The sequence below is a fragment of the Pleurodeles waltl genome, chromosome 3_1 (assembly GCF_031143425.1).
Source record: "Pleurodeles waltl isolate 20211129_DDA chromosome 3_1, aPleWal1.hap1.20221129, whole genome shotgun sequence".
NCBI lineage: Eukaryota > Metazoa > Chordata > Amphibia > Caudata > Salamandridae > Pleurodeles > Pleurodeles waltl.
The window spans coordinates 71,262,615-71,286,600 of NC_090440.1; the positions used below are offsets into that span (position 1 = coordinate 71,262,615).

Here is a 23,986-nt window from a genome sequence, read left to right on the forward strand (position 1 = left end):
TAACCTGGTTGACTATACCTGGTAGTAAATATGTCTGACCTACAAGGGCTCAGCTTTGATGATAGTGTGGTGCAGGAGATCCTGCAGACTCCTTCCATACTAGGGGACGAGAATAGCGGTCCCTCTAGCGGCACAAGAGAAGATTGGACGAAACTATCGGCCTTGAAAAAAGAGCTCCTTAAGACCGTCTTACACGGCACTATCATGACCGAATACCTGAGGGCTAATATTTCTCCAAACGGTCTCATTGTTACCAATGTTCCTAGGATTTTCTTACAAGACCTACAATTCAGAATAGACTGGTCACAGATATCATGGAAATGCACTCGTGATTGGTTGATCTTGATTATCAATACATCTAAACGCCTAGCAGATTCGATCACGATACAGATCTCCATCACTGAGGCAGCCATTAGAACTACAGTTCAACTCGCTCAGTTCAAGTCCCGCTTGGCGGAAATCAATCTGGAACTCAATGAGACCAAGGAATATCTCACGAGACAGAAGATTAACAAACTACAAAAAGATATTAAACGTTTCAGCAAAGAGAAGATTTATCCTTATACAAAAGACGATTACCATTGTGAGGTCAATTCTGAGACCTCAGATGATTCAGAGGCTCCACAACGCAAGATCTCGGTACCTAACTACAGCTCGAGCTCTGATGGTTGGAGTAGTGATGAGGGACAGAGGATAAACCACAACCGTTACACCCCTCCTCCGCACTACAATCCTCCTTTTCCATATCAGCAGATTCCTCCTTGGCATCCACAACCTATGCCTATGCCTTTTTTCCAGCCCCAACCCCAATATAATTTCAACCCTTTTTTAGGAAGAGGCCGGGGCAGAGGCAGAGGCAGAAACAGAAGGAGAGGAAGAAATGTGCACTGGGCACAAGAAGAGCCCCAGATGATGACCAGGAGCCGGAGTGTGATAGCACAAAAGAAAAACTAGTGGTCAACCTTTCCTGCTCAACCTTGACCCCGACTGAAATGATGGTCTTAGAGAAAGGTTTGGGGTTTGTTCCCACCCCCAGAGAAGATCAATTTAGACTGAATTGTGAAATGTCAGCACTATTCCGTAAGGTTAGATTGCACTTCTTTTTTAAAGATCAACCACCGAAGGTCTCTGGAGGTGACACGAATTTAAGGAACCCCTCTACTTTTACTCCTCCTGTGACCTCAATTCCTATAGAGGTATTGACTTTTGAGAAGGCGGTCCGTCATGAAATTCAACAACTAGAACCCATCCGCACCTTTCAAAATGTGTCCAACTTGGAGCGTATGGCTATTCAATCTCTAGCGCATAACCCTGAAATCACTATAAAGTCTGCAGATAAAGGGGGAGCAATAGTAGTTATGGATACCATTTTCTATAGACAGGAATGTCTTAGACTTTTGAGTGACGACACCCACTATAGACACATACAGACAGATCCCACTCCCCGGCTACAACGTAAGATCCGCGGGATGATAATGGAAGCAGAAATAGCAGGATGGATTACACGACAGGAAGCAGAGTTTCTGGACACTAAAAATCCCCAAATACCTTACTTTTACTGTCTACCTAAGATTCACAAGGGCACCCCACCTCCGGGCCGCCCCATAGTGTCTGGCATAGGCTCTCTTTTAGAACCTTTATCAAAATTTTGTGATTTCTTTTTACAACCCATGGTTCATAACACATCCACCTTCCTTAGAGATACTAAAGACACCTTGATCCTACTTAATGATGTTAATAATGCAGGTCCCACAGATATACTGATATGCTTGGATGTGGAAGCCCTTTACACTAATATTCCACAAGAAGCAACCTTAACAGCAGTAGAAGACTTGCTGATGGCAGAAACATGGACCCATAACACGCCAGTCAGTTTCATCATGCAATGCGCAAGTGTGGCACTGAAAGAGAATTTTTTCCAGTTCGAGAAACGTCTCTTCCACCAGATACAAGGTACTTCCATGGGAAGCACCTTCGCACCAAGCCTGGCATGCCTGTACATGTTTGCATTTGAACAACGCCACATCCTAACTCCTGAGCAACCATTTTTCAACAATATAAGACTATGGCGTCGCTACATTGACGACATTCTAGTCATTTGGAAGGGTAGTTATGAATTGGCATTAGATTTCACAAACTGGGTTAATACCCTTGACACCAATCTCCGTTTCAGTGCTAACATTTCGGATCAAGAGGTGACTTTTCTTGATTTACGGATAACACTCAGAGATGGTTATTTGCATTCCTCTGTATACCAAAAACCCACAGATAGAAACAGTTTATTACTCTATAATAGCCATCACCCTAAATCATTAAGGGACAATCTTCCTTTTGGACAATTCCTAAGGATACGACGAAACTGTTCAGATACAGACGACTTTCATCTTCAAGCAAAAACTCTCTGCAGTAAACTGGGTGCCCGTAATTATCCTGCTAGATGCGTGAGACAAGCGAAGAAAAGAGCCAGCAATATTCCAAGAGAGACTCTTCTGGCTAACAATATCCACACTTCTCAATCTAGACTTACTTGTGTGACTACCTACACGCCTTTGAGTAATCAGATTAAGAAGATCATCCGGAGACAGTGGCCTATCCTCAACAGTGCAGGAGAGTCCTTGGACTGCCCTTTGTTTGCCTTTAAGAGGACCCACAACATAAAAGATATGGTGGTTCACACCAGACCTGTACATAAAACCACGGATGATGTCCACCAAGATCAGTGGTTGAAAGTCAAAGGCCATCACCCATGTGGGTGTTGTAACGTATGCTCAATGACTAAAAGCACCTATGAAGTAGATCTCGGTGAACCTAGGAAATGGCAATTGAAATCACACACCAATTGTCGCACAAAAAATTGTGTCTATATGATCACTTGTCCTTGTGACTTGAGGTACATAGGAATGACAACAAGAATGGTGAAAACACGCATCAATGAACACCGTAGCACTATCAGGTGTAAGAGGTCTGCAACAAAATTAACAAATCACTATTTGGAAAAACAACATACTGCAGACAACATCAGATGGCTAATATTGGAGACTATTAAAGACAACAATGATTGTACAAGAAGACTCTTTGAAAAAGAACAACGATGGGTCTTTAGGCTAAGGACCCATGAGAATGGGCTCAACGATGAGATCCCGTGGGCTTGTTTTACCCGTTGAACGTCAAGTCCCTTCAGACCACCGATGAACCTTTTACATTATTATGTGAATCACTTTCTATGTGATTTTTCTATAAATACAATTTTTCTACTTTGGTAACTTTTGCATAATTCATGTCGTACGCGCGGTGAGCGTACTTTATTTTGTATAGTTGGCAATTTTTTGCATCAACTATGACACCGAGATAACTCCATCTTTTCCTAGTCTTCTAGACCCTAGGATATTTCCCTCTTATATATGGCCGACTTGGTTTTAGTCCTTCTTTTGTGTTTGTCTTTGTCTTTGATCCTGTTGAGGCTTACAGTCCCCTTTCACTCTTCATTATCCCAGGGCATTTAAAAGAACCCCATTCTAACGCTACTTTGTGTTCCGGGGAAGGAGACGGCTCACAGGTGAACCAACGTTTGTGGTTCTATATCAAGTAAGTGCTGTTCCGGCGGTTTAAGATCGCCGTTATTGACACACGTTTAGATGCCTCTGTCTTGAGCTTCATAATTGTGTACGAAGCCGCATTATTTAGTGTTCGGGCATTAGCCGGCACACGCGAGCTCCGCGCCTTCGCAGACACGGGCGGGACGCGTTCCTGATTTGATACGCCCCCGCCCTACAGGTTTTTCCTCTCAGTGGGGCTATCTACTGACTACCTGTGTTAAATTATGCACACAAGAGGGATAAGACTGTAAATATATCTCCTATTCTTTCTTACTCCGAATCCATTAACATTTGGTTTCACTAATTAAGCGATATGAATGGATATCGGCTAAAAATGATGTGGCGACTGACCGATACTGCTTTTGCAGTTTATTGTTTTTCCTGTTTCTTGTTTCTTCAACTAGAGGTTACCGTGTACTTAAGAACTTTCCTTCACTGAATATTAATTGTAACTACCCTAGGTTTTACAATCGTGCGTTTTCTCTATCTTGTATTTTTTCTAGTGGTTTGAATACATTTCACCCACTATATATGTTTTGCATGAGAGGCACTGAGTGACATATCTATGATGAGGTAATAATCCTATCAAGTATCATACGGTTTTTTTAAACTGTTCTTTTTCTCTTTGTGGATGCATATACTCAGTTCATAATGGAATTTAGAGCCTGCTACCTCCCTGAGGGAGCCCACCAGTAATACTTGGAGGGTGAGCAAAATTTAAGTTTTCTATCAGCACTCTAGATGTTTTTGTGTGTATTCACTAAGGCACATTTGGGCATTTAGTCACAATCGTTTTTTTTGGCGCTTTCACGAGGTTATGTAACTACCTATCAGGTACGGTGATTAAGATAACTGTTGCTGAATAGGTTATCCTTTGACGTTGGTTTTCTTTGTTTTACCTTTTAGGTTTTGAATAAATTAATGCACAAAGCAGTTTTCATAAAGGATTAGGTACGTAAATAGGTCCTGATGAATCGCATGAGATCAATTTCAACTCAATATAGCGAGAAACATGTTGACCCCTTGATTGAGTATCACAGTGATTCTGTATACTCTTTTTTGTACCCTTTTTTTACTTGAATTTCTAGTGAAAATTGTTATAATTTCAAGGGATTGTATACATTAATTTACTATATCCCTAACACGATGTTTTTAACTATGCCAGGGGTTTAAATATCTGAATAAATAAATTTTTTACCCTTAGTCATTTTTAATCTCTTCTATACCAATCCTCTTTCTCTTTTTTTCATCTGACCGGCTCTACACCAACTGCCTAAAAGATCTCCGGCAAAGAGCCCCTTTGTGGGGCCCGTCAGGCATTGCAGTGCCGGCCTGACGAGGAGCATAGCCCTATGATGAAGCATGTCACCGGACGGTGAGTGAGGGCTCTTGCTTCAAGCATATTGCTTCCCCCCCTTTTTTTGTCACTGGAAACCTATCTTTACCACTATAACCCTCGATCTCTTTTTTGGAACTGTGTGTAAACTTTGTGGAGTATATAATTGGGAGAAATACACACTGGACCAGGAGATATTCGTTTTTTCTCCAAATCTCCAGTTCTGCCCCTCCTTTTTTGAAATTGAACATTATACATTTTACCATTATATTAGGTCTGCTTTCCTTCAGATGCCGTGATCCATCCTGTTAATACGCATGTCACGCCTTCGAGCAAAAGACGTAATTTATTTCAGTCTCTGCACTGCCATCTTTGCTTCATTAAGCTGACTTGGCAACATACTTTGTGCAGGATATCCTGTTGGACTGGCAGGGTGACTTAAAGGATGTTACACTCCAGCTCTGCGCTGTATCTTAAATACCGTTGATATGCCTGGTTCTACTTTCACATTCCGTACCCATGTCTTCCATTCATACCTTCTTCACGGTGGCCGTTTCGACTTGGGCTGCAGCATGTTCTTCTGTAAGTCCTAGGTGACATTTGCCTCCTTGAAGGCAGCCAATGCATCTTGTCACTCAAGGTGCCACCTGCTGCCTCACATTGCCAGTAAACTTCAACTTGTACAACAAATTCCATTAAATATTTTTCTTTCATCTGTGACCACTTTGTGCCCTTTGGTCCTGGTTGCTGCAAATGTCCTGTGCTTACATGCAATCCACAAGGTATTGTTATACAATGTCATGTGAATGTTCAATTTTATTGGTTGTGTAGTGATGAGTTAGCTGAGTAAAAATATTTGCATAGAGAGTCCTCGAGTCAAACCTTCTTCATTCATTGGCCCGTTCAACTATCATTTACATTTCCTTCTACACACAGCGGAATAAAGCATAGAGCTATGGGTCAGTCCATTTCATCCGTTTGCTCTCTTGCCCTGTTAGTGGCCCCATTTTAACAATCTCACAAACGCATCCACCTAAAAAGTTCACTTCAGTGTCAGGTCTGCTTTTATAGTGCTTTTTTGTATGATTTGTTAGCCTTTTTAGGTCGAGCACGCAAGCGCTTTGACCTGTTGTAATCTATTGGTGGGCTTTTAACCACACCTACTGCACGCCCATCACTGTCACTCGTACATGGGCTTGAAATAAAAAAATCCTTTGGTAGCATTGGTAAATGCTTTAGGCTTATCCCTCCTTGGGGCGGTTTTGTTACTGCCTTGGCCACCAACCCAGTTACATGGTTAATTGCACGTTTGCCGATACCTGTGACTGCGAGCAAACTTCTTTTTCCTTTTGTGTCTCTCCTTCGCGCTCATGTTGGCCGTGGCGCTTTGAATCGGCTTGCTTATGTCAACTGATTTACTTTTCATTTTCAACTTCGTCCAGTTAGGAATTTACAGTGCTAATAGCTCTAACTTGAGCAAACGCGAGACCCATTGCATTGCAAATGCTTGTTTAACCTTGTCACCTTTGTGTGATTAAACTATGTGTTCAGGGTGCAGTATTCCAAAGCCACTAGTACTTTTTCTTTGCACTGATAAGAATCATATTTTCATTTGATGTGCACTAAACGTCAGGGGTGTGGAATTTATTCAAATATCTACTTGTCCAGGGGACATGTTGCTTCTCAAATCTTATTGTCCTGTACAAAGATCTACTTGTCCCTTTGGTGCCATGTAGTGTGGCGACAAATTATGGCAGCAATCTCATTATGTAAGAACTCTGATAATAGCCTCTCTGATTATGCCAGGGCTACTACCATAGTAGGGCTTGAATACTTGCAGTTTCAATGCCTACTGTAGCAATTTCCTTATTTTGCCACCTTTCTGCAGATCTGCATACTGGGGTTGGAGGAAGCAGTAAGCAATAGTTCCAGGGCTGGAATGCCTTTGAGTCTGCAAACCTACTAACCTGCATGTTTTAAAGATTTTCCCCAGCTTCTCTCTAATATTTTCCCATAACAAGAAAGGTTGGACATTTACTCCTGACAATGGCAGAATTAGAACTTCTTCCAGGGTTGGGAAGAAAGTGGCTGGAGGGAAAATTAACTTGCAAATGCTCAATAGATTTTCACATGAGCAAATCTACACATCGTATTTACCCATGCTAAAATACAGTTCACAAATATTTTATAGGGGTACGACATATACCATGGGTGCACTTTTGTGACTTTCTTTAAGAATTTGGGGCCACATGTAGGTAGGTTCAGATTTGTGACCCGCAAATTGCGAGTCGCAATTCCGAATGTAGGATGGTGTCCCTGACACCATCTGTGATTCGGAAGGGCTTCGCAAATGCCCACCTCATGAATAATCATGAGGTGGGTCGCAATTTGTTACCCTCTTGCGAATGGCGGCCCTCACAGGGATGGTGGCCTGCTGGAGACAGCAGACCACCATGTCTGTGACTGCTTTTCAAAAAAGCAGTTTTTTTTTTTTTTCTTTTTTTTTTTTAATTCAGCCCGTTTTCCTTAAAGGAAAATGAGATGCATTACAAAAACGAAAGCAGAGCCTGCTCTCAAAAAATGTTTACAGTGACATTCACAATGGGGAAGGGGTCCCATGGGGACCCCTTCCCTTTTGCGAAAGTGTTAGCACCCATTTGAAATGGGTGCAAACTGCGATTGGTTTGCGCCCGCTTTCGCGGTCACAAAACAATCCTACATTGTACTGCGAATCGCAATTAGGAAGGGAACACCCCTTCCTAATTGCGAGTCGCAAACCCATTTTGCGATTCGGTAACCAGGTTACCGAATGGCAAAACTGGGTTTGTGCATCGCAATGTGCTTTTTGCATGTCTCAAACAGCGAAAGTCTCTGTTTGCGACATACAAAAAGCTACATACATGTGGGTCTTGGTCCCTAATTAGGTCTGGTGTTAACAAAGACATTTTGTATTTATTAAACTTCTATTTCTCTCTCTTTTGGCTGGCTTTACAGTGAGTGATCGCATTCTGCTCTTCCACAAGGAGCATATTGGCACAAAAAGTAGTTTTGTACAGTGGCAATCAGTGACGTAACAAAACTGGAGGGTGCCCCTTTGTAAAGAACATGGAGGAGCCCCCTCTCCAGACTCACTCAGGGCAGGTGCTGTGCTGAAGGGGCCCCCTGGAGGGCGGCTGCGGGGCCTTTGTTATGCCACTGGTGGCAGCGTGTGCTTTTAGAGTTCAAAAACTTTTTTTTTTTTTTTTGCCAGTGTTTGTTACAATGTTGAGGGCCTGGTAGCTCCCACAACAATAAAGTGTTACAAAAGCCATGTCAAAACAAGACATGCATTGATGAAACTAAAAGACTTATAAAAAATATGTCAGATCAGTTGCCTTTGTCAGTGTTTGTTTATTTTCATGCTTCCCATAATCGTGTTGAAAATGGTTACACTGATTTTCCATTAGAAATATTTTTGGGAAAAACTAGCATGCATCAACACATTTTACTAAATGACACTTCATTTGCATCTAATCAGAGAGCATTCTGGGAGCATTATAATTAGCCTCATAGCCTAAACTTTTCAAACGTGTATACACGTTTTGTTTTTTTTTGTACTGGAACCAACGTCAGTAGTGAAGTGTGACCTTAAAACATTTATTTATAGCACTCACCCTAATAATGAAGGCTTTCAAATAATGAACCATAAATACAAGTTCGAACAGCATTATCTTTGGAAACACATTACCTCAACTGCAGAGAGTTCCACTCTCTATAAACAGGCAGCCAAAGGGTTTGTGCTGCAGAGGGTTGGGCCTACTTGTCCCAAGGACAAAGTAAACATAAAAACTTGTTGCCCTTGACCCCAAACAAGATGTCTCGGGCGTTGGAATTCCACATCACTGAAACGTAAAAACCTGTCGTATTCAAATTAAATGCAATGGTTGACTTGAAAAGTGTTGTAAATACCGGACTCCAACTTTTAGCTGTGGCCTATTTTATTTTTCATACTTTTTGTTTTTGTGGCATCTCAGACCAGGTTACAATGCAAGACTGAATGGCTTTGCCAGGACTTGATGCACCCCTACATCTTGGGACCAAGAACGGTCATAGAGCAGTGCTGCACAGAAAGACTTTTTAGGCACACTACTGATAAAGAATATTTTGGCCCTGTGTTGGGCTTTATTTTTGCTAGTTGTCCTGACCTTTTAAGATTTTGTCCAGAGACAGCTTTTAGCTGCCTGTTGTCGAAAGACCTCTGGTAGACCAAACCAAAATTACAGCTAGCCCGTTGTTTACCATTGGTTGGCTTTCTTGTCCCAGTTTGATGGCTTTCTTTCCTCTTCTTGTGTTTTTTGCTTTTTTACCTTCCCTTTGAATGGGTGACTTGGTTTTCCAGGTGCTTGCATTCAGGGAACTACTTTTTTTTTTTTTTTTTCTTTAAGCACTCCATAAGCAAGGGTGCGTTTTCTTGCACTCTATTTCTGCGTTGCTTTTCCCTCAAATATCCACTCCCTTCCCACCTTAAGATTCTCGGTTTCCAAATAAATTGTGATCCACGAAGACTGGCCCCACTTCCAAGATGTACCAGCCTTTGTGTTCCCTTTTAGGTAATTTCATTTTTGTTAGTGACCCATTGCTATGGGTGCTTCTTGTAGTTCGAGGCCCCCAGCAGTGTGACTGCTGGACTGCGGCTAAGGCAGGCACACACATGGACTCAATATTCTCTTTCTGGGATGGACTATGAGTGGTCCCAGTCTCCTTTATTTATACCCTAAGGCTGCTCCTGGCCGCGAGGTTACCTGTGGTGTCACCACAGGGACGTGGGTCCTTAGAGTGTGTCCGGTGGCTCACTACATCCCGCTGACATTAGTCCACTTCTGGCTCCTTTTCTGACTCGGCTGAGCCAGACACATAAAGTCTTTCAGCCTCACCTCGGGATCGTTTTTTTAATTGTAGGTTGTACTGTTGTCTTCAACTTGTTGGTGGGTCATCTTGTCCTTGCTGCGAGAACTCCCTCTCAGTGGGTGATGCCACCTGCGGTGATGTGCTAATTGTTTTTGACTCTTCCTTTATGCTCCCTCTGTCAGCTGCTGAGAATGTGGAGTGCCCTAAACACCCCTCACCCCCCCTGAATATATCAGCATCCCAACTAGCACTTCTTCTGGAGTCCCCATTTCCTTCAGTAGATGATGTTCTTACCTTTCTGAACCTGGATACTTTCCTGACTATTGTTTCTGCTCCTCCTTATGCAGATATCATTGTACCTTTCATCTCCATCACTGTCCATTCCCTTTTCTCATATGGTATGCAGAACTTCCACCCCGGATGTCTGTCACTTATCAAGACTTTGTCTCCTAGCTGTATCTTCAAGTTCTAGACCCTTTGGCTCTGGCTTGCCACTTTGTTATCTTTCCTTCCCCCGTCTTGTGTCTCTTGTGGATTGTGTGTTGGAGCCTCCCATCTTCGCAGGTTGGAACTGTATCACGCCCCCTCTTTCAACATCATTGCCCATGGGAGGCACCCCGTGCAGTGGGATGTGCTCCTGTAGGCTCTCAGAAATTGATGCAGACTGGCTTCTAGGTTTGCCCCTTCATCTACTCCAACATACAGCACCTTTTTTAAGGTATGTATAAATTATTAAACCTCACCTTGGGCTTGGGGGCATTGTGGCATTACTTTTCTGTCTCACCCCCGGTTGCTCTAGAAAGTCTTTAAATTCTGTGCCCTGAAACAGGAGGTGATTGTGAGTTCGTATTTCTTCCTGGATGCCAAACAGGGCAAATCTCTTTTCCAGGAACTGGTAAATCTTCTAAAGTGCTGTGGATTCTGTGACCTCCACTATCGGGGATTTGGAGTAGCTGTCAAATACTACCATCTGAGGAGTCCATCCTTGGAAGCTGCCGAAGTCGAGGCTAAGGTGTGTCTAAGGCGTACCACAACACTCTTCCGTGTCCAGAGGCGCTTCAGCCTGTGCTCTGCTGTTCCGTTGGCATGATTTGCAGCTGTCCACCAGGATTTCAACTGCATCTTCCAGCCTTGGGGACCACTGTTTGCTGTGTAGGTGGGCTTTTGTTTCTGCAGTTCCCTGATGACCAGAGTAGGCTGGCTCGGTCACCGCTTTGCTCAGTGCTATAGGGATTGCGATGAGGTGTCCGTGTAATAATACCTCGTCTGGGTATACACTCAATTTGCGTCTAACCCTCCGCAGTTGGAATAGTCTCTCCCTTTATGAGCTTGTCTATTGGTTGGCGTTGTTAAAAAAACATCTTCTCCTTTCCATCTTGGAGGGTGGTGATGATCTTCTGAAGTCCGTCGTCCTCATGAGTAGCACAACTGATGTCTGGGATGGTCCGAGGTTTTGTGCATGCGGCTTCACTCACCAGCCGTACAAACAGTTTGGTTGCGGACTCATTCTACTATGTGTCCCCCTCCTTGAGGCAGTTGTGTGCCTGGATAGAAAGTCAAGCAGGTTCTTTGCCCCTGGTTATTACACTACTGTGAACCAATACTTTTGTAGCTGCATCGCCTTTTGTTCAATGCAAAGGAGAGGCGAGGGGCTTTTCTGCCTTACAAGGAGACCAGAGGCTGGTGATCTGTGACAACATTGAAGGCGTGGCTGCAGAGATAAAGTTGGGAGTTCTGGCAGCCCCACTTAATCGCTAGGGCCTCCCATTCAATTTAGGTGTACCATGTCTCTGTAGTTGTAAATGCACAACAGGCAAAAGCAATAGAGGTCCACTGGCCTGATTCTCTTTCTTGTGTTAGGACTGCTTCAAGACCCACTGGGCTCACATCAATGACCACTTCTGTGAGCTGACTACCCCCTTCTCCCTGCAGAAAGCGAACCCCCTAACCCTTCTTGCAGGCGGCCAACCCTACACACAGCCTTTTGTTGCGCGCAGCAAGGGGCTGGCCACTGGGCCTGGCCGACAGTCAGGCCCTGCGTCAAACTCTCCGCAGACAGCCAGACGGAGACAGTGAAGCCGTTGTTCGTGCGTGGCATGGGACTAGCCACAATGCCTGTCTTGAAGTCAGTCCCTGCTTCCAACTCTCCTCAGGCAGTCAACCCCATGCTGTGCACAGCCTTTGGCCGTTCGTAGCAGGGGATTGACCGCCGGGTTTGGCCTGCTGCCAGGTCTAGTAGCCACTGGTCCCCTGGCATTTAACTTAGGCGTTCTGGCTCCATATTCCGGCTCCGTACAGGCCGACGCCATTTATGCCGTTCTGTCCAGCAGGAGACTCTAGCCCGGCGGCGGTGCCGGCGGTGCAGGCAGTGCAGCCGTCGAGGGAGAGGCCTTCGACACCGGTGTCCGTTGCGTTGGAGGATTCCCGAAGCCGAATGGCGTCAATGGGTGCAGGTTGTGTGTCCACGGCGCTGATTGATCCATCCACGGCGTTGGAAGGATCCGGAGATCCTGTGATGACGCCTTCTTGGTGCCACTCTCTGACGTCGTTACACTCCATGTTGACACTGGGGTTGGAGGCCAAATTGCGGTCCAGGAGGAAGGCCCTCAGGTTGTTGGAGAAGAGAGAGTACCAGAGGCAGCTCCTTGAGGAAGGGGAGATTGTGGAGCCCCAGAGAGAGTTTCAGAGGTTGGATACGGCCAGTGGACTGGATACTTCCCCGGAGTGGGATCTGGCCTCGCCCGGGGAGTATACTGAGGAAACAGCCACGTTCCATTCCGTCACCAGGAAGGCGGCTGATTTCCTGGAACTCCCCCTTCCTATGGCGCAAGTTAAAACCAATATCCTGACGAAGGTGCTTCATCCTGCCACGGCCATTGCGGATCCACTGTTTCCATTCAATGAAGCTCTCATGGATCCCATAGGAGAGGTGTGGAAGAAACCTGTTCTTTGTCGGCAGTGAGCAGGTGTACCATCTGACCGGGAGTCCAAGCGCATGGAGCAGTCGGACAAAAAGGTTTTCTACTCGTGTAGCGTGGCATTGAAATCTGCTAATGCTACGTGTATCCTTTGCAGATACATTAACGCAATAATGGATGCGGCAAAGGCAGTGTTACCGGACATGCCCCAAGACTTGCATGGTCTCCTCTCGGATGCCCAGGCAGCGGCTACGCAAGTCATGCAGTCAGGGCTGGACACCACGAACTCTGTTGCTAGAGCCATGGGGACCTCTATTGCCACGAGGCGCCATGCTTGGTTGCGCACATCTGGATTCTCATCAGATGTTCAGGCCACGCTCTTGGACTTGCCTTTTGATGGGGCTAAATTGTTTGGCACTAAAGCTGACTCTGCGTTAGAGCGCTCTAAGGAGCGTAGAGCCACTGCTAAATCCTTGGGCCTGCAGGCTGTTTCAACCCCCTTTAGGTGGCTGCGAGTTTTTGGTCGAGGGGCTTCCTTTCGTGGGAGATCGCAGCAGGCAGGCCAGCAGTCTTCAAGCCTCCCTTATAGATCATTTAGGGGGTGGGGTAGGGTCCGCACTAGAGGGGCCACCCAGCAGCAGCACCCTTCCTCGTCCTCTTCCTCAGGGGGGATGCAATAGGGAAAGCAGCCCTAGTCCTCTCACTATTGCGTCCCATGCCTCTCCGGTAGGGGGAAGGTTGTCCCTTTTTCTTCCCATGTGGGAGTCCATAACATCCGATTCCTGGGTCATCAGCATGGTAAGGAAAGGCTATGCCCTTCCCATTCGGGAGATTCCTCCTCCCTTCCCTCTCCGTCCTTCCTCTTGTTCAGAAGATCATCTCCTGTTGCTAGAACAGGAGGTTCTGTCCCTATTGTCAAAAGGTGCAGTGGAGTTGGTTCCCGAGCAGGAGAGGGGTCAGGGATGTTATTCAAGGTACTTTGTGATCCCCAAAAAGGATGGTCGTTTGAGACCTATCTTGGACCTGAGGATTTTGAATTGGTTCCTCAAGCAGGAGAAATTCAAAATGCTGACTCTAGCACAGGTACTTATGGTGCTGAACAAGGAGGATTGGATGGTGTCTGTCGACTTGCAGGATTCTTATTTCCATATTCCCATTCTCATGTCACACAGGAAGTATCTCCGTTTTGTGGTATGGTCGCAACACTACCAGTTTGCGGTCCTTCCTTTTGGTCTTCCTTCCGCACCTCGGGTCTTCACGAAGGTGATGGCGGTTGTTGCAGCAGACCTCGAAGGAAAGGGATAGCAGTATTCCCTTACCTGGACGATTGGTTGATCAAAGCCAAGTCTCCGGAGCTTGTGTTGCATCATCTGCAGCTGGCAACCCAGTTGTTGTTCAGTCTGGGCTTTTCAGTAAATGTGCCCAAGTCTCACCTGGAGCCCTCTCAATGCCTCCTGTTCATAGGGGCAGTACTGGGCACTACATTGAATCGGGCCTTTCCTCCGCCACAGCGGATTCAGGACACTCGGGCGTTGATTCTGATGTTTCAAGATGGAGCGGTTGTTCCGGTCCTCAAGGTCCTTCGTTTGCTCTCTTCTTGCATTCTGTTGGTCACTCATGCACGCTGGCACATGAGGGCTCTTCAGTGGTGCCTCCACAGGCAGTGGTTTCCTCACAAAAGGGATCTCGAGGAGTCGATAAAGATCTCCAGAGACACTGCTGCGGATCTACAATGGTGGGCTGCGGGCGGCAACCTGTCTCAAGGAAAGCCGTTTTCGCTACCTCCTTCAGTGACCACAGTGATAACGGATGCCTCCACTTTGGGGTGTGGAGCTTATCTGGGTGACCTGGAGATCAAGGGTCGTTGGTCTCCAGTGGAGCAGATGTTTCATATCAATCTGCTGGAACTGCGGGCGATTCGTTTGGCCCGCAAGGCCTTCTTCCCTTCCCTTCCCTTCCATTCCCTTCCCTGAATCCAGTGACACAGTTAGCACGGAACCTCCGTCTAGGTGTGTGCTAAAGAAACACCATAGACATACATACCTGGAACACTAGATTGAATGGTTCTGCTCCCACATGAGTAAACAGAAACCCTTAATACCACCAATGCGTGGGCATGAACCTTCAGTCCTGCTCACGCATTGGTTATTTTAAGGAATTCTGTTTACTCCTTGCTGACCTAAAGAGGTTCTACATGCACACTGTTGAGATGGAGGGTTTCTACACCGATCATGACACTGATGGTTTCTGCTCACACGCTGGTGATACTGAGAGAATCTGCTCACACACTGGTGAGACTTAGGGTTCCTCCCACACATTGGGGATATTGACCGTTTCTGCTTTTGTATTAGTGATACTCTTCGCTCCTCAGCAGTTTAAATTAAACCTATTCACTTGAATGTAAATCCCAGTACTTTTTACAGATTGGTTTGGTGCATTTAAAATCTGCAACTTCTTGTTTCGTATGGGAAACCAGACATAACCCAAATGTGACAGGCGGCCCCTTGGAATTCGTGACACCTTCAGACAGTTCTGGAGTTCAGCTGGCAATGCATCTGCATCCTGTGACTTGTAGTTGCCCTTTCTCATTAGAAGTGAGTTTTTTTAATTTTTTATTTCAGCATGCAAAACTTTGATGGCAAAAATCTGACTGGTTGAACATACATGTCACATAACATGAAGCCACTTAGGAGCTTCCAAGCCCCTGTCAATGTATTTTTGTTGGGTGTATACACACATCATCCATATAAACAAATATTAATGACCATAGTTTGGGCTTTTTATAGTGAATAAGAAATCTTTTCAGGGCACTGCTTCTGGTGTAGGCTCTATTCATTCATCTAGGCTGGCAGTGAATCCTCCTGTCTCTTGGCATTTGTTAGATAACGGAGAACATCCATCCTGGCATTTATCTTCCAAACTAGAGGCCCTTTTGAGGCCTGAAGTGGACATATTTTGCAGAAGGTGGTTAATGCAGTTGCTGGAAAGATCTGAGTCCATTCTAATCAAAACTTCAACTCACCACAAAACTGCCATGAGGGCCAATGTGCTTGTTGAAAAGCACAAAATGCAACAGATTTGTTTTTATGTAGCTAGCTTAGTTGGTTATGGTTTTTGTTCCAGAGATCCTTGATTTACTTGCAGGTGACATGTTAAAATCCTTGTCTTCTAGCTTCGTGATTTATGACCATGCATCAAGGAGCTGCGTGCAAACGACGAGTCATACCTTTGCAACCAGACTGTTTTCTCTCAATCTTTTGCTAATTTAAGGGTGCTATAAAAAAGGATTCACTTGTGCAGTAATAAACACTTATTAGTTAGCGCTATGTAAATGTTTCTAAGTCTCCTAACTATTGGTCAGATACTTCGACATTCTTACAGTGCATGCACATTTCTTGCATACTCAGGTTTGAAAGGTTGAAAACCTAACCCTACCATTATGTCCGCCCCACACTCCACTCGAGTACACTGCTCCTTTCCGTGAGCACCTGTTCTTATTTTCTTCCATTTAAAGCACTGACCGTATGCGAAAACGGGTTGCTCAAACTGATAGTAGCAGAAACGCGCCGGTGAAACGAGCATGGATGCGTTTATGCTGTTGCCATGGAGACGGTACTCACGAGATGAGTATGCTCTCAAGAAATGGTTTAGTACGGAGGCAGTCCAATAGATGAGCTAGTTTAGTTAGGGAAAGAGGAATTGATGAATTGGGAAAAGCCATAAATGAAATACTGCTACGAAACAGGAAACACATTTTTAGCTTGTCATCTCAATCTTACAGACTCTATCATGTACAGACGACCCTGAGATACTCGGGGACTCAAGATAATTATTGTATTCATTTACAGCATTAACTACAGCAGAGTACTTAAACTGACTGCCCAGTTTAATTCAAATTCCAAAAGAATAAAAAGAGTATAAGTATGAATTGATTTCGAATTTTAAACAAGCCTTTAAATTCTGCTCAGTTCAGTGGAACACTAAGAAGGCTGTGTTCGTCCCGCGTCTTCAGTAGGTACCACTCACTGACTGGACGTGCAGGTCATGGCTGCGAAGGGCCACACTCCCATGAAGTTTGAGACCTGCCTGATTACTAATCAGCTCTTTTACGAGAGTATCAGCCTCCTGCCCATCCAAACGTAGTGATACAGGTTGGGGTGTCTCCATGCTGGTGACGAAAGACGCACTTTTATCACGTCACTCTTTTTACATGACGAGCACCACGTGGCGCAGACAGTCTTTAAGAGTCATGCAGTGCACTGCCTGCACCATATTTTACTGCTCCTGCGTTTAAGAGCAGGGGAGAAGCAAGCAAATGAATATTTAAAACAGGTGCAAATGGATTGGCTTGGATGTAAAAGTTGGAACACAAACCAAGCCATCAACGTATTCAGGGCTGGTTTTAGGATTTGTGGGGCCCCGGGCAGAATAGGAACATGCGAGGCCTCTATAATTTGCGTAAACTGTAACCTCCCTGGAAGTGACATCAATTGACCATTAATTCCCTATCATCTTTGAAGCAACTTCACAAGAAATTACTTACCTAGTGTGCCTACCAGTAAAGTGGCTAAACCTATCATTAATAATCAATATAAAATATGTACATATATTTTAAAGCTTGGAAATGCATTATAATAATCACATTGGGTTGAAAACCTAGGCCTTAGTCTCTCCAAAACGACTATAATTATGGCGATGTTCACTGTTTCCAGATGACTTCATGATTAACATTCCTAAACAGATGGTCCCAGAGCTATCCAGCAGGTGTGCAAGTGACTTTCCGAAGCTCTCTTTATGCCAGTGAGACCTAAAGATAAGGCATTTGGTTTTCAGCAGGCATGGGGATCAATGCAAAGGGATTCATTCTGGATCAGGTGAGCGAACTGCAAGTGTTGCAGCGAAGAACACAAAGCGCAGCTCTCCAGAGATGAGAGGAGGAGAAGGCACGGATGGCCTACACAGGTGGGCTGACTGATATGCTAGCAGGTAGAAGCACCACATGCTAGACCACGGCTACAACTTGGAGTACCTAAACGCAGCAGTTGCTCTCTAACTCCATGTTTTATAGACACAGAGATGAACTAACTTGGACATAAAGAAGAGATGGCTAAAAAGGTTCAACAATTTGATGCCAGTGGAAAAAGCATACACAAACCTCTACTGAACCAGCCGCTAAACAGGCAATTAGTAAATTAACGCAACAAAACAAGAGGGGCTTATTATAGTAGACTCTGTGCAGTCCACACCTATAGGGAGAGCAAATCCAGCCTGGTGCAAAATAAAGCCACTGAAATGCCAGAGATTTAGGGTTTTAAAAATAGAAGGCACTTGCCAAATTGAAGAGGGCCCAGAACCAAGCCACTTGATTCATATTTAGCCTAAGATGTTATAACCAAATTGCACGTCCCCTCAACTAAATGCACTGGTTTTTGGATAAAAAGGTAATTGTCCCACCAGCTGGCCTCAGCCAAAGGCCCATTGGTCAGCTTTGGACTTTGCAGTTCCATTCCTATCCGAGTCCGGCCCCGTTCGCTCACTGCATTTAAGTGTCACAGGGTGGCTTGTTTTCCTTATCATTTTTTAGGATACATAGTACACAGACATATTGTTAGATGTCTTTTGGGGACGATTATTCTCGGAGCGCAATTTCTGGCATTGCATTCCACAGCCATCTTCTTTAAATCTGATCATTGTAAAAGACATTACTAGAATGGCTGATAAGGTGCTTATAGGGTATGATTAAGGTGGCAATACCTTAATTCAGGTCCAGTACCTTCACCACCTCTTGGAGTAAGTCTTGAATGCTCGCTGCTGCCACGTTTGGTGGGACAAGTTTTTAAAAGGGAGAATTCCACCAAATGAAATCATATAGTCCTATTCTGAAAGAGCAATTGTAAACAATGGTATCCTCCACGGATCCTGCCAACTAACCACCTACTGCTCCAGGCTCAAAGTAAAGGTCTTACAAATACTTCTGCCTTTTCCCATTTCATAAAAATATTGAAAGAGCTTAAAACAGGCCCAATACAAGTAGTGCCTGCTGTTAAAAAAAAAAAAAAAAAATTGCCAGGACCCCTAACAAGATGGGTAAATCACTAGAGCTGGCAAACAAAATCACTAGATGTGGACGAGTGGTACACTTTGGCCATGGAACTTAAAGACTTCATATATAAACCTGGCTTTAGCGTTTTAACTAATTATACTAGAAATAAAGATTGGACCATCAATGTGGACAGGTCCAAAAAACATGGTGACATTTTCTTGGGAAGGGTATTCTCTTTGCCTTGCTATCAGAGTCACTGCCACCCTAATTGGGGTCCAGGAGGCATGGTTTGTAATCTCAGCTTTCCCGTTTGTCCAATCTGTGTGCTCTTTGGCAACCCATTTTTGACCTTATTTGTCTGCTCCCATTTGGTACAAAGATTAGTCACCTTTAAAAAAAAAAATCTAAAAAGGTTTTAGTAAGTGTGCGTGGGAAACAAAATAGACCACTACATTGGGGGTTAAGGGTTTCATTTTTTATTATCAAAACTGTAATATTTGGTAAAGGTATAGTGTTTGGAGCATGCTATACTGTGTTGTCCGGTCTCCTTCTTTGCAAATTTAGTCTTAATCTCTGTGTGTGTCGATCCGCTAATCTGATAAAATGTATGCAGTTTGAATCATGTTTTATTAAATAAATAAATAAGTACCACAGACATATTTTTATGATATGCCTCAGCAGGGCTTTTATTCACACACTGAGAATCTTTAAATGTAGTTGTTCCCATTAAACTTTAGCATCTGTAGAAATTGCATTCCTGAAGGATCATTGTGCAGTAGTCCCCTTTACACCTGCCCCTGGGGGGCACATGGACACCTGAAAATTGCTGTATTTTCCAACCCTAATGGCACCGTAGCCTATTGAATCCTTGTAATTCACCTGTAAAGGCCATGCTCTGCTCTTCTATGTTTCTCATCATTCAAGGTGAGCAGTGGCCATTGTGATGCAGTGTGAGCCCTGCAGGATACCCTGTTTTTTTTATTCCTGTACAGACAGGGCGCAATTTACACCGAACAGAAGTGTGCGTACCCGTTTAATTGCTTTAACATGCAACTACAGTGATTAGGATCAGAGAGAGGAGCAGCAGGGGAAGCTGACAAACAAAAATTATAAACTTATTCCGGTGAGAACGTCTTTAGGGGTGCGACTGAAAGACTTTCAAGGAACTGAACTACCAGCCAGCCAGCCAGCCACCCAACCCAGTCCATGACACCTGGTAGGGGTTTGAAGCTATTTCTACAGCGTGGCCCGGGACAGGAGCCCCCCTCCCTTGTGGCCTCTTAAACATTGAACCATTGCTGCGATTATCAGGGGGGCCTTTGCCTGTACAATGGTCCTCATAACACTGAAGTTTTTGGAACGTTAGCACAGTGGTGCGAGGCCCCATGTTTGTGAGCAGGCGCGGGCCCTTGGCAGCTGCCCACACTGCTCATGCCTTGCCCCGGCCATGAACATATTTGGTATGTAAATCATGCAGCGCAACCCTCATGTAAAATTGTGGGTAAGACTCTTTAAAATTTCAAGCAAGTGCGTTTAACAACACGATGGCGCAGTGCCGCTTGGTACATTATATGGTATCACTGTGTTTTTATTAGATGAGATGGTCTCTAAACAGGATCTTTAAAACATTCACCTTGTATGACCTAAGAGATGGGTGAGGAAGCGTGTGACAGTGCAGGGCTTTCAAATCAGTTCCATACACCTTGTGTGACTTAAGGAAGGGGCACACAAACGTGTGGCGAGCAGTGCAGGTCTTTCAAATCTGTTCCATTCACCTTGTGTGACCTAAGGAATGGGTGAACCAGCATGTGGCTACCAGTGCAGTTCTTTCTACTCAGTTCTTTTCCTTTCTTTGACATCCATGTGACTGGCTAGAGGTTGGGCGTGGTAATTGTAATGTGCTCTTTCTCTGAATTGGATGACTAGTGGTTTGCAGTGTTGATGTGCTTGTCTATTGTTAATGTGTCTGAGTGCTGTGTCCTTGTAGAGGTGTATCTGGCTAACTCTGACCTAGTGTACAGTCGCTGGAGCCAGTCTTTCTAGGCAGAGTTCTTCTCTTGGTGTAATGTGTTGTCTTTAGAGAGGTAATCCGTTCACAGAGTTGGGCAGGTTTATTGCTAACCTCCAAGAGTCCCACCTCAGGGCTGAAAGTGTTAACTGCCAGCAGGCGTGTGGAATTTAATAAAATATCTACTTGTCCATGGGACATGTTACTTCATAAATCTACTTGTTTTGTAAAAAAAAAAATCTACTTGTCCCTTTGGTGTTATGTAGAGCGGCGACACTTTAGAGCAGCAATCTCATTATATAAGAGCTCTGATTATAGCCTCTCTGATTATGCCAGGGTAATACTATAGTAGGGCCTGAATATTTTGCCACCTTTCTGCAGATCTACATCCTGGGGTTGGAGGCAGCGGTAAGCAAAAGCTCCAGGATTGGAATGCCCTTTTAAGTCTGTGCAAACCTACTAAGTTTTATGGGTTTTCACAAGCTCTTCCATAATATTTTTCCCATACTGGGAAAGGTTGCAAATTTACTCCTGACAGGGGCAGAAGTAAAACTCCTTCTAGTCTTGGGAAAAAAGTGGTTAAAGGGAAAATTAACTTCTAAACACACAACATATTTTTGCATGAGCAAATCTACTCATGCATATTTGCTCGTGCTAACATGCAGTTACAAATAGTTTCTAGGAGTACGTGTTCCTGGTCTACGTCTGCATTCATCTATCGGTTGGCTTCACTGCAAGTGATAACAAACTGCTCTTTCACAAGGAGCATCTTGGCACACAAAGTAGTTTTGTTCAGTGCCAGAAACTACTGAGGCAATGTGTGCTTTTTGAGACTAAAAAAATATTTGTGCTTTTTTGCCAATGTTTGTTACAATGGTGAGGGCGTGGCAGCTCCCCCAACAAAATCCATGTAAAAATAAGGCACAGATTGACAAAACCAAAAGGCTCACCTCCAACTTCAGACCTATTGGCTTTTGCAGTGCTTGTTTATTTTCATGTTTCTCATCTTGTTGAAACTGGTTTTACAGATTTTTCCATTATGATTTTTTTTTTTTTACTATTTTTTAGAAATACTAGCATGCATCAAAACATTTCACTGAATGATGGTTCAAAGAAATGGTACCTAAAATTTCACAGCAATTTAGCAAAACGTTTTTTTTTTTTTTCTAGTTGATTTTTTTGTGAACATTTTATTTTAAATGCAAATAATCGTCAATATTGCTTTGAAGCTGCTGCAAATATTTGCATCTAAGAGAGCGTTCTGGGAGTATTACATGTAACCTCATATTGTTAAACTTTGCAAACGTGTGTGCACACTTTTGTTTACTGGAACCACTGTCCGTACTGCAGTCCGAGCTTACAACATGTATTTAGATTGCTCACCCTAATAATAAAGGCTTTGCATTAATGAACCATAAATGCAAGCTCAAACAGCATTATCACATGGATGCAAATATTATCTCAACTGTAGATACTTCTCTTCCCTGCTCAATAATTTGATACTGTAAACTGGCAGCCAAAGGGTTTGTGCTGCAGGGGCTGGGCCTACTTGTCCTAAGGGCAAAATAAACACGAAAACTTGTTGTCCTTGACCCCAAACAAGATGTCCCAGGTGTTGGGCTGTAGAAATTCCGCAGCCTTGGCCCAGACCATAGGTTTTACCAACATGTGTATCCTTTGTAAAGATTAACAAAAACAGACATCGCAAAAGTTAGAAAGTGAATTGGGGTGGAAATGTGGGGGCCATGATACGGGTGGGGGCATAAGGGTGGGATCTCCTACATATGAAAGATATTTGGAAATAGGAGGGTAAGCATTGTCCTGGACTAGTCATTTGTTGAAGCTTGATGCACTTTGATTGAGACTCCTAAGTTATCCTCTGCAAGTTTATTTAAAAAATATGATTTTTGACACTTTGCATAAATCAGTAGTGGTTACAGTAGATATTTACAGATCCTGTTTTCAAATATTTCTTTTTTTCAGAAGCAGGAGGAATGGTCATTGCAGCCTAAGACGTCGTCATGAGTCTCCTACAATCAGGTAGCGAAGTGTGTGGCTACGACGACGCTTGTTGCGGTGCCATGGCCAGTGCATGCAGTGCAAAAGAGGACAGTTTGGATCCAGGCTCCACACACGGAGTGGGAAACCAGTCTGGCTCCCACATAGAGGACATTCAAGGCTATGATGAGGACTTTGATCCTCCCTTGGAGAGCAAGTATGAGTGCCCAATCTGTCTGATGGCCCTTCGAGAGCCGGTGCAGACTCCATGTGGACACCGCTTTTGCAAAGAATGTATCTTGAAATCCATTAGGTGAGTAGCTGTGGTCTTGAACAGTAACCCTGTTAATTTAAGGTAGCAGGATCTCAGCAAAAGTTGTGAATGAAAACTTTAGTTATGCAGGAGTATAGTAAATATTTACTAGCTGCAGTAGAGCTTTTTCTTTGTTGTTGTTGCCAAAGAGGCAATATATATCATGTAAGTTTAACTTCTTCTTTGGAATACAAAGCTGCGACCAGCAGGAGGGAGGCCTCTGGAACAAATGCACTGCCTTACTGTCCAGATTCTATGGGACCTAAACACATTCACAAAAAATGTTTTAAGCTTAATAATGAACAATATATACACACACACAGAAGCCTTAGCATATCTCCCCCGTCATGCAATCAATAAACATTAACACCACATTCATCCAGGCACACACACACACAAAAAAAATGAATGCTCAAACAAAAGGAAAGTCAGGGAAGTGAACTTAAATAAACTGCACAAAATGAATGCACAACACCTTGCAATTTCTTTGGAGTACTCTTCCTCCTTTGCAACCTCCACGTTTGAAGTACAGACTTATTTGATAACAAAGACCTACAGGGAAGAAGAGCAGTGTGGCTCAGGAAGAACAGACAATCTGTCCTTCTTCCAGCACTTGCTGTCATCATACCAGCTAAAGCACAGTTTGCTTCACTGCCGCTACCATTTTGGACTTGAAAACCTGCGCTTGTCTTGGGAACAAAACCAGGCAATCGTGCCATCATAATCTCCCACTCTCATCGCACAACCAGCGATCTTGACTATCAACATATATTAGCTCAGCAAATTTATTTTTGCTGGTACCTCCTTAACTCTAGCCACAGAGATGGAAATGTATCCCAACCAGGGCCTTATCATTTTGGATAAAGGTACTCTGCCTTCCAAGAGTA

The 23,986-nt window shown here is 44.1% G+C and overlaps 1 protein-coding gene across 2 annotated transcripts in view; it reads left to right on the forward strand.

The window, feature by feature from the left end:
- TRAF6 (TNF receptor associated factor 6) overlaps nt 1–23,986 on the forward strand; it is a 120,999-nt gene that overhangs the window by 35,694 nt on the left and 61,319 nt on the right. The window contains exon 2 of one of the 2 annotated variants that reach the window (XM_069221820.1): nt 22,772–23,099. In XM_069221820.1, coding sequence (XP_069077921.1) covers nt 22,810–23,099 — 290 coding nt within the window. In that variant the 5' untranslated portion in view covers nt 22,772–22,809. The remainder of the gene's footprint in view (nt 1–22,771; nt 23,100–23,986) is intronic. The other variant, XM_069221821.1, reaches the window with a different exon arrangement.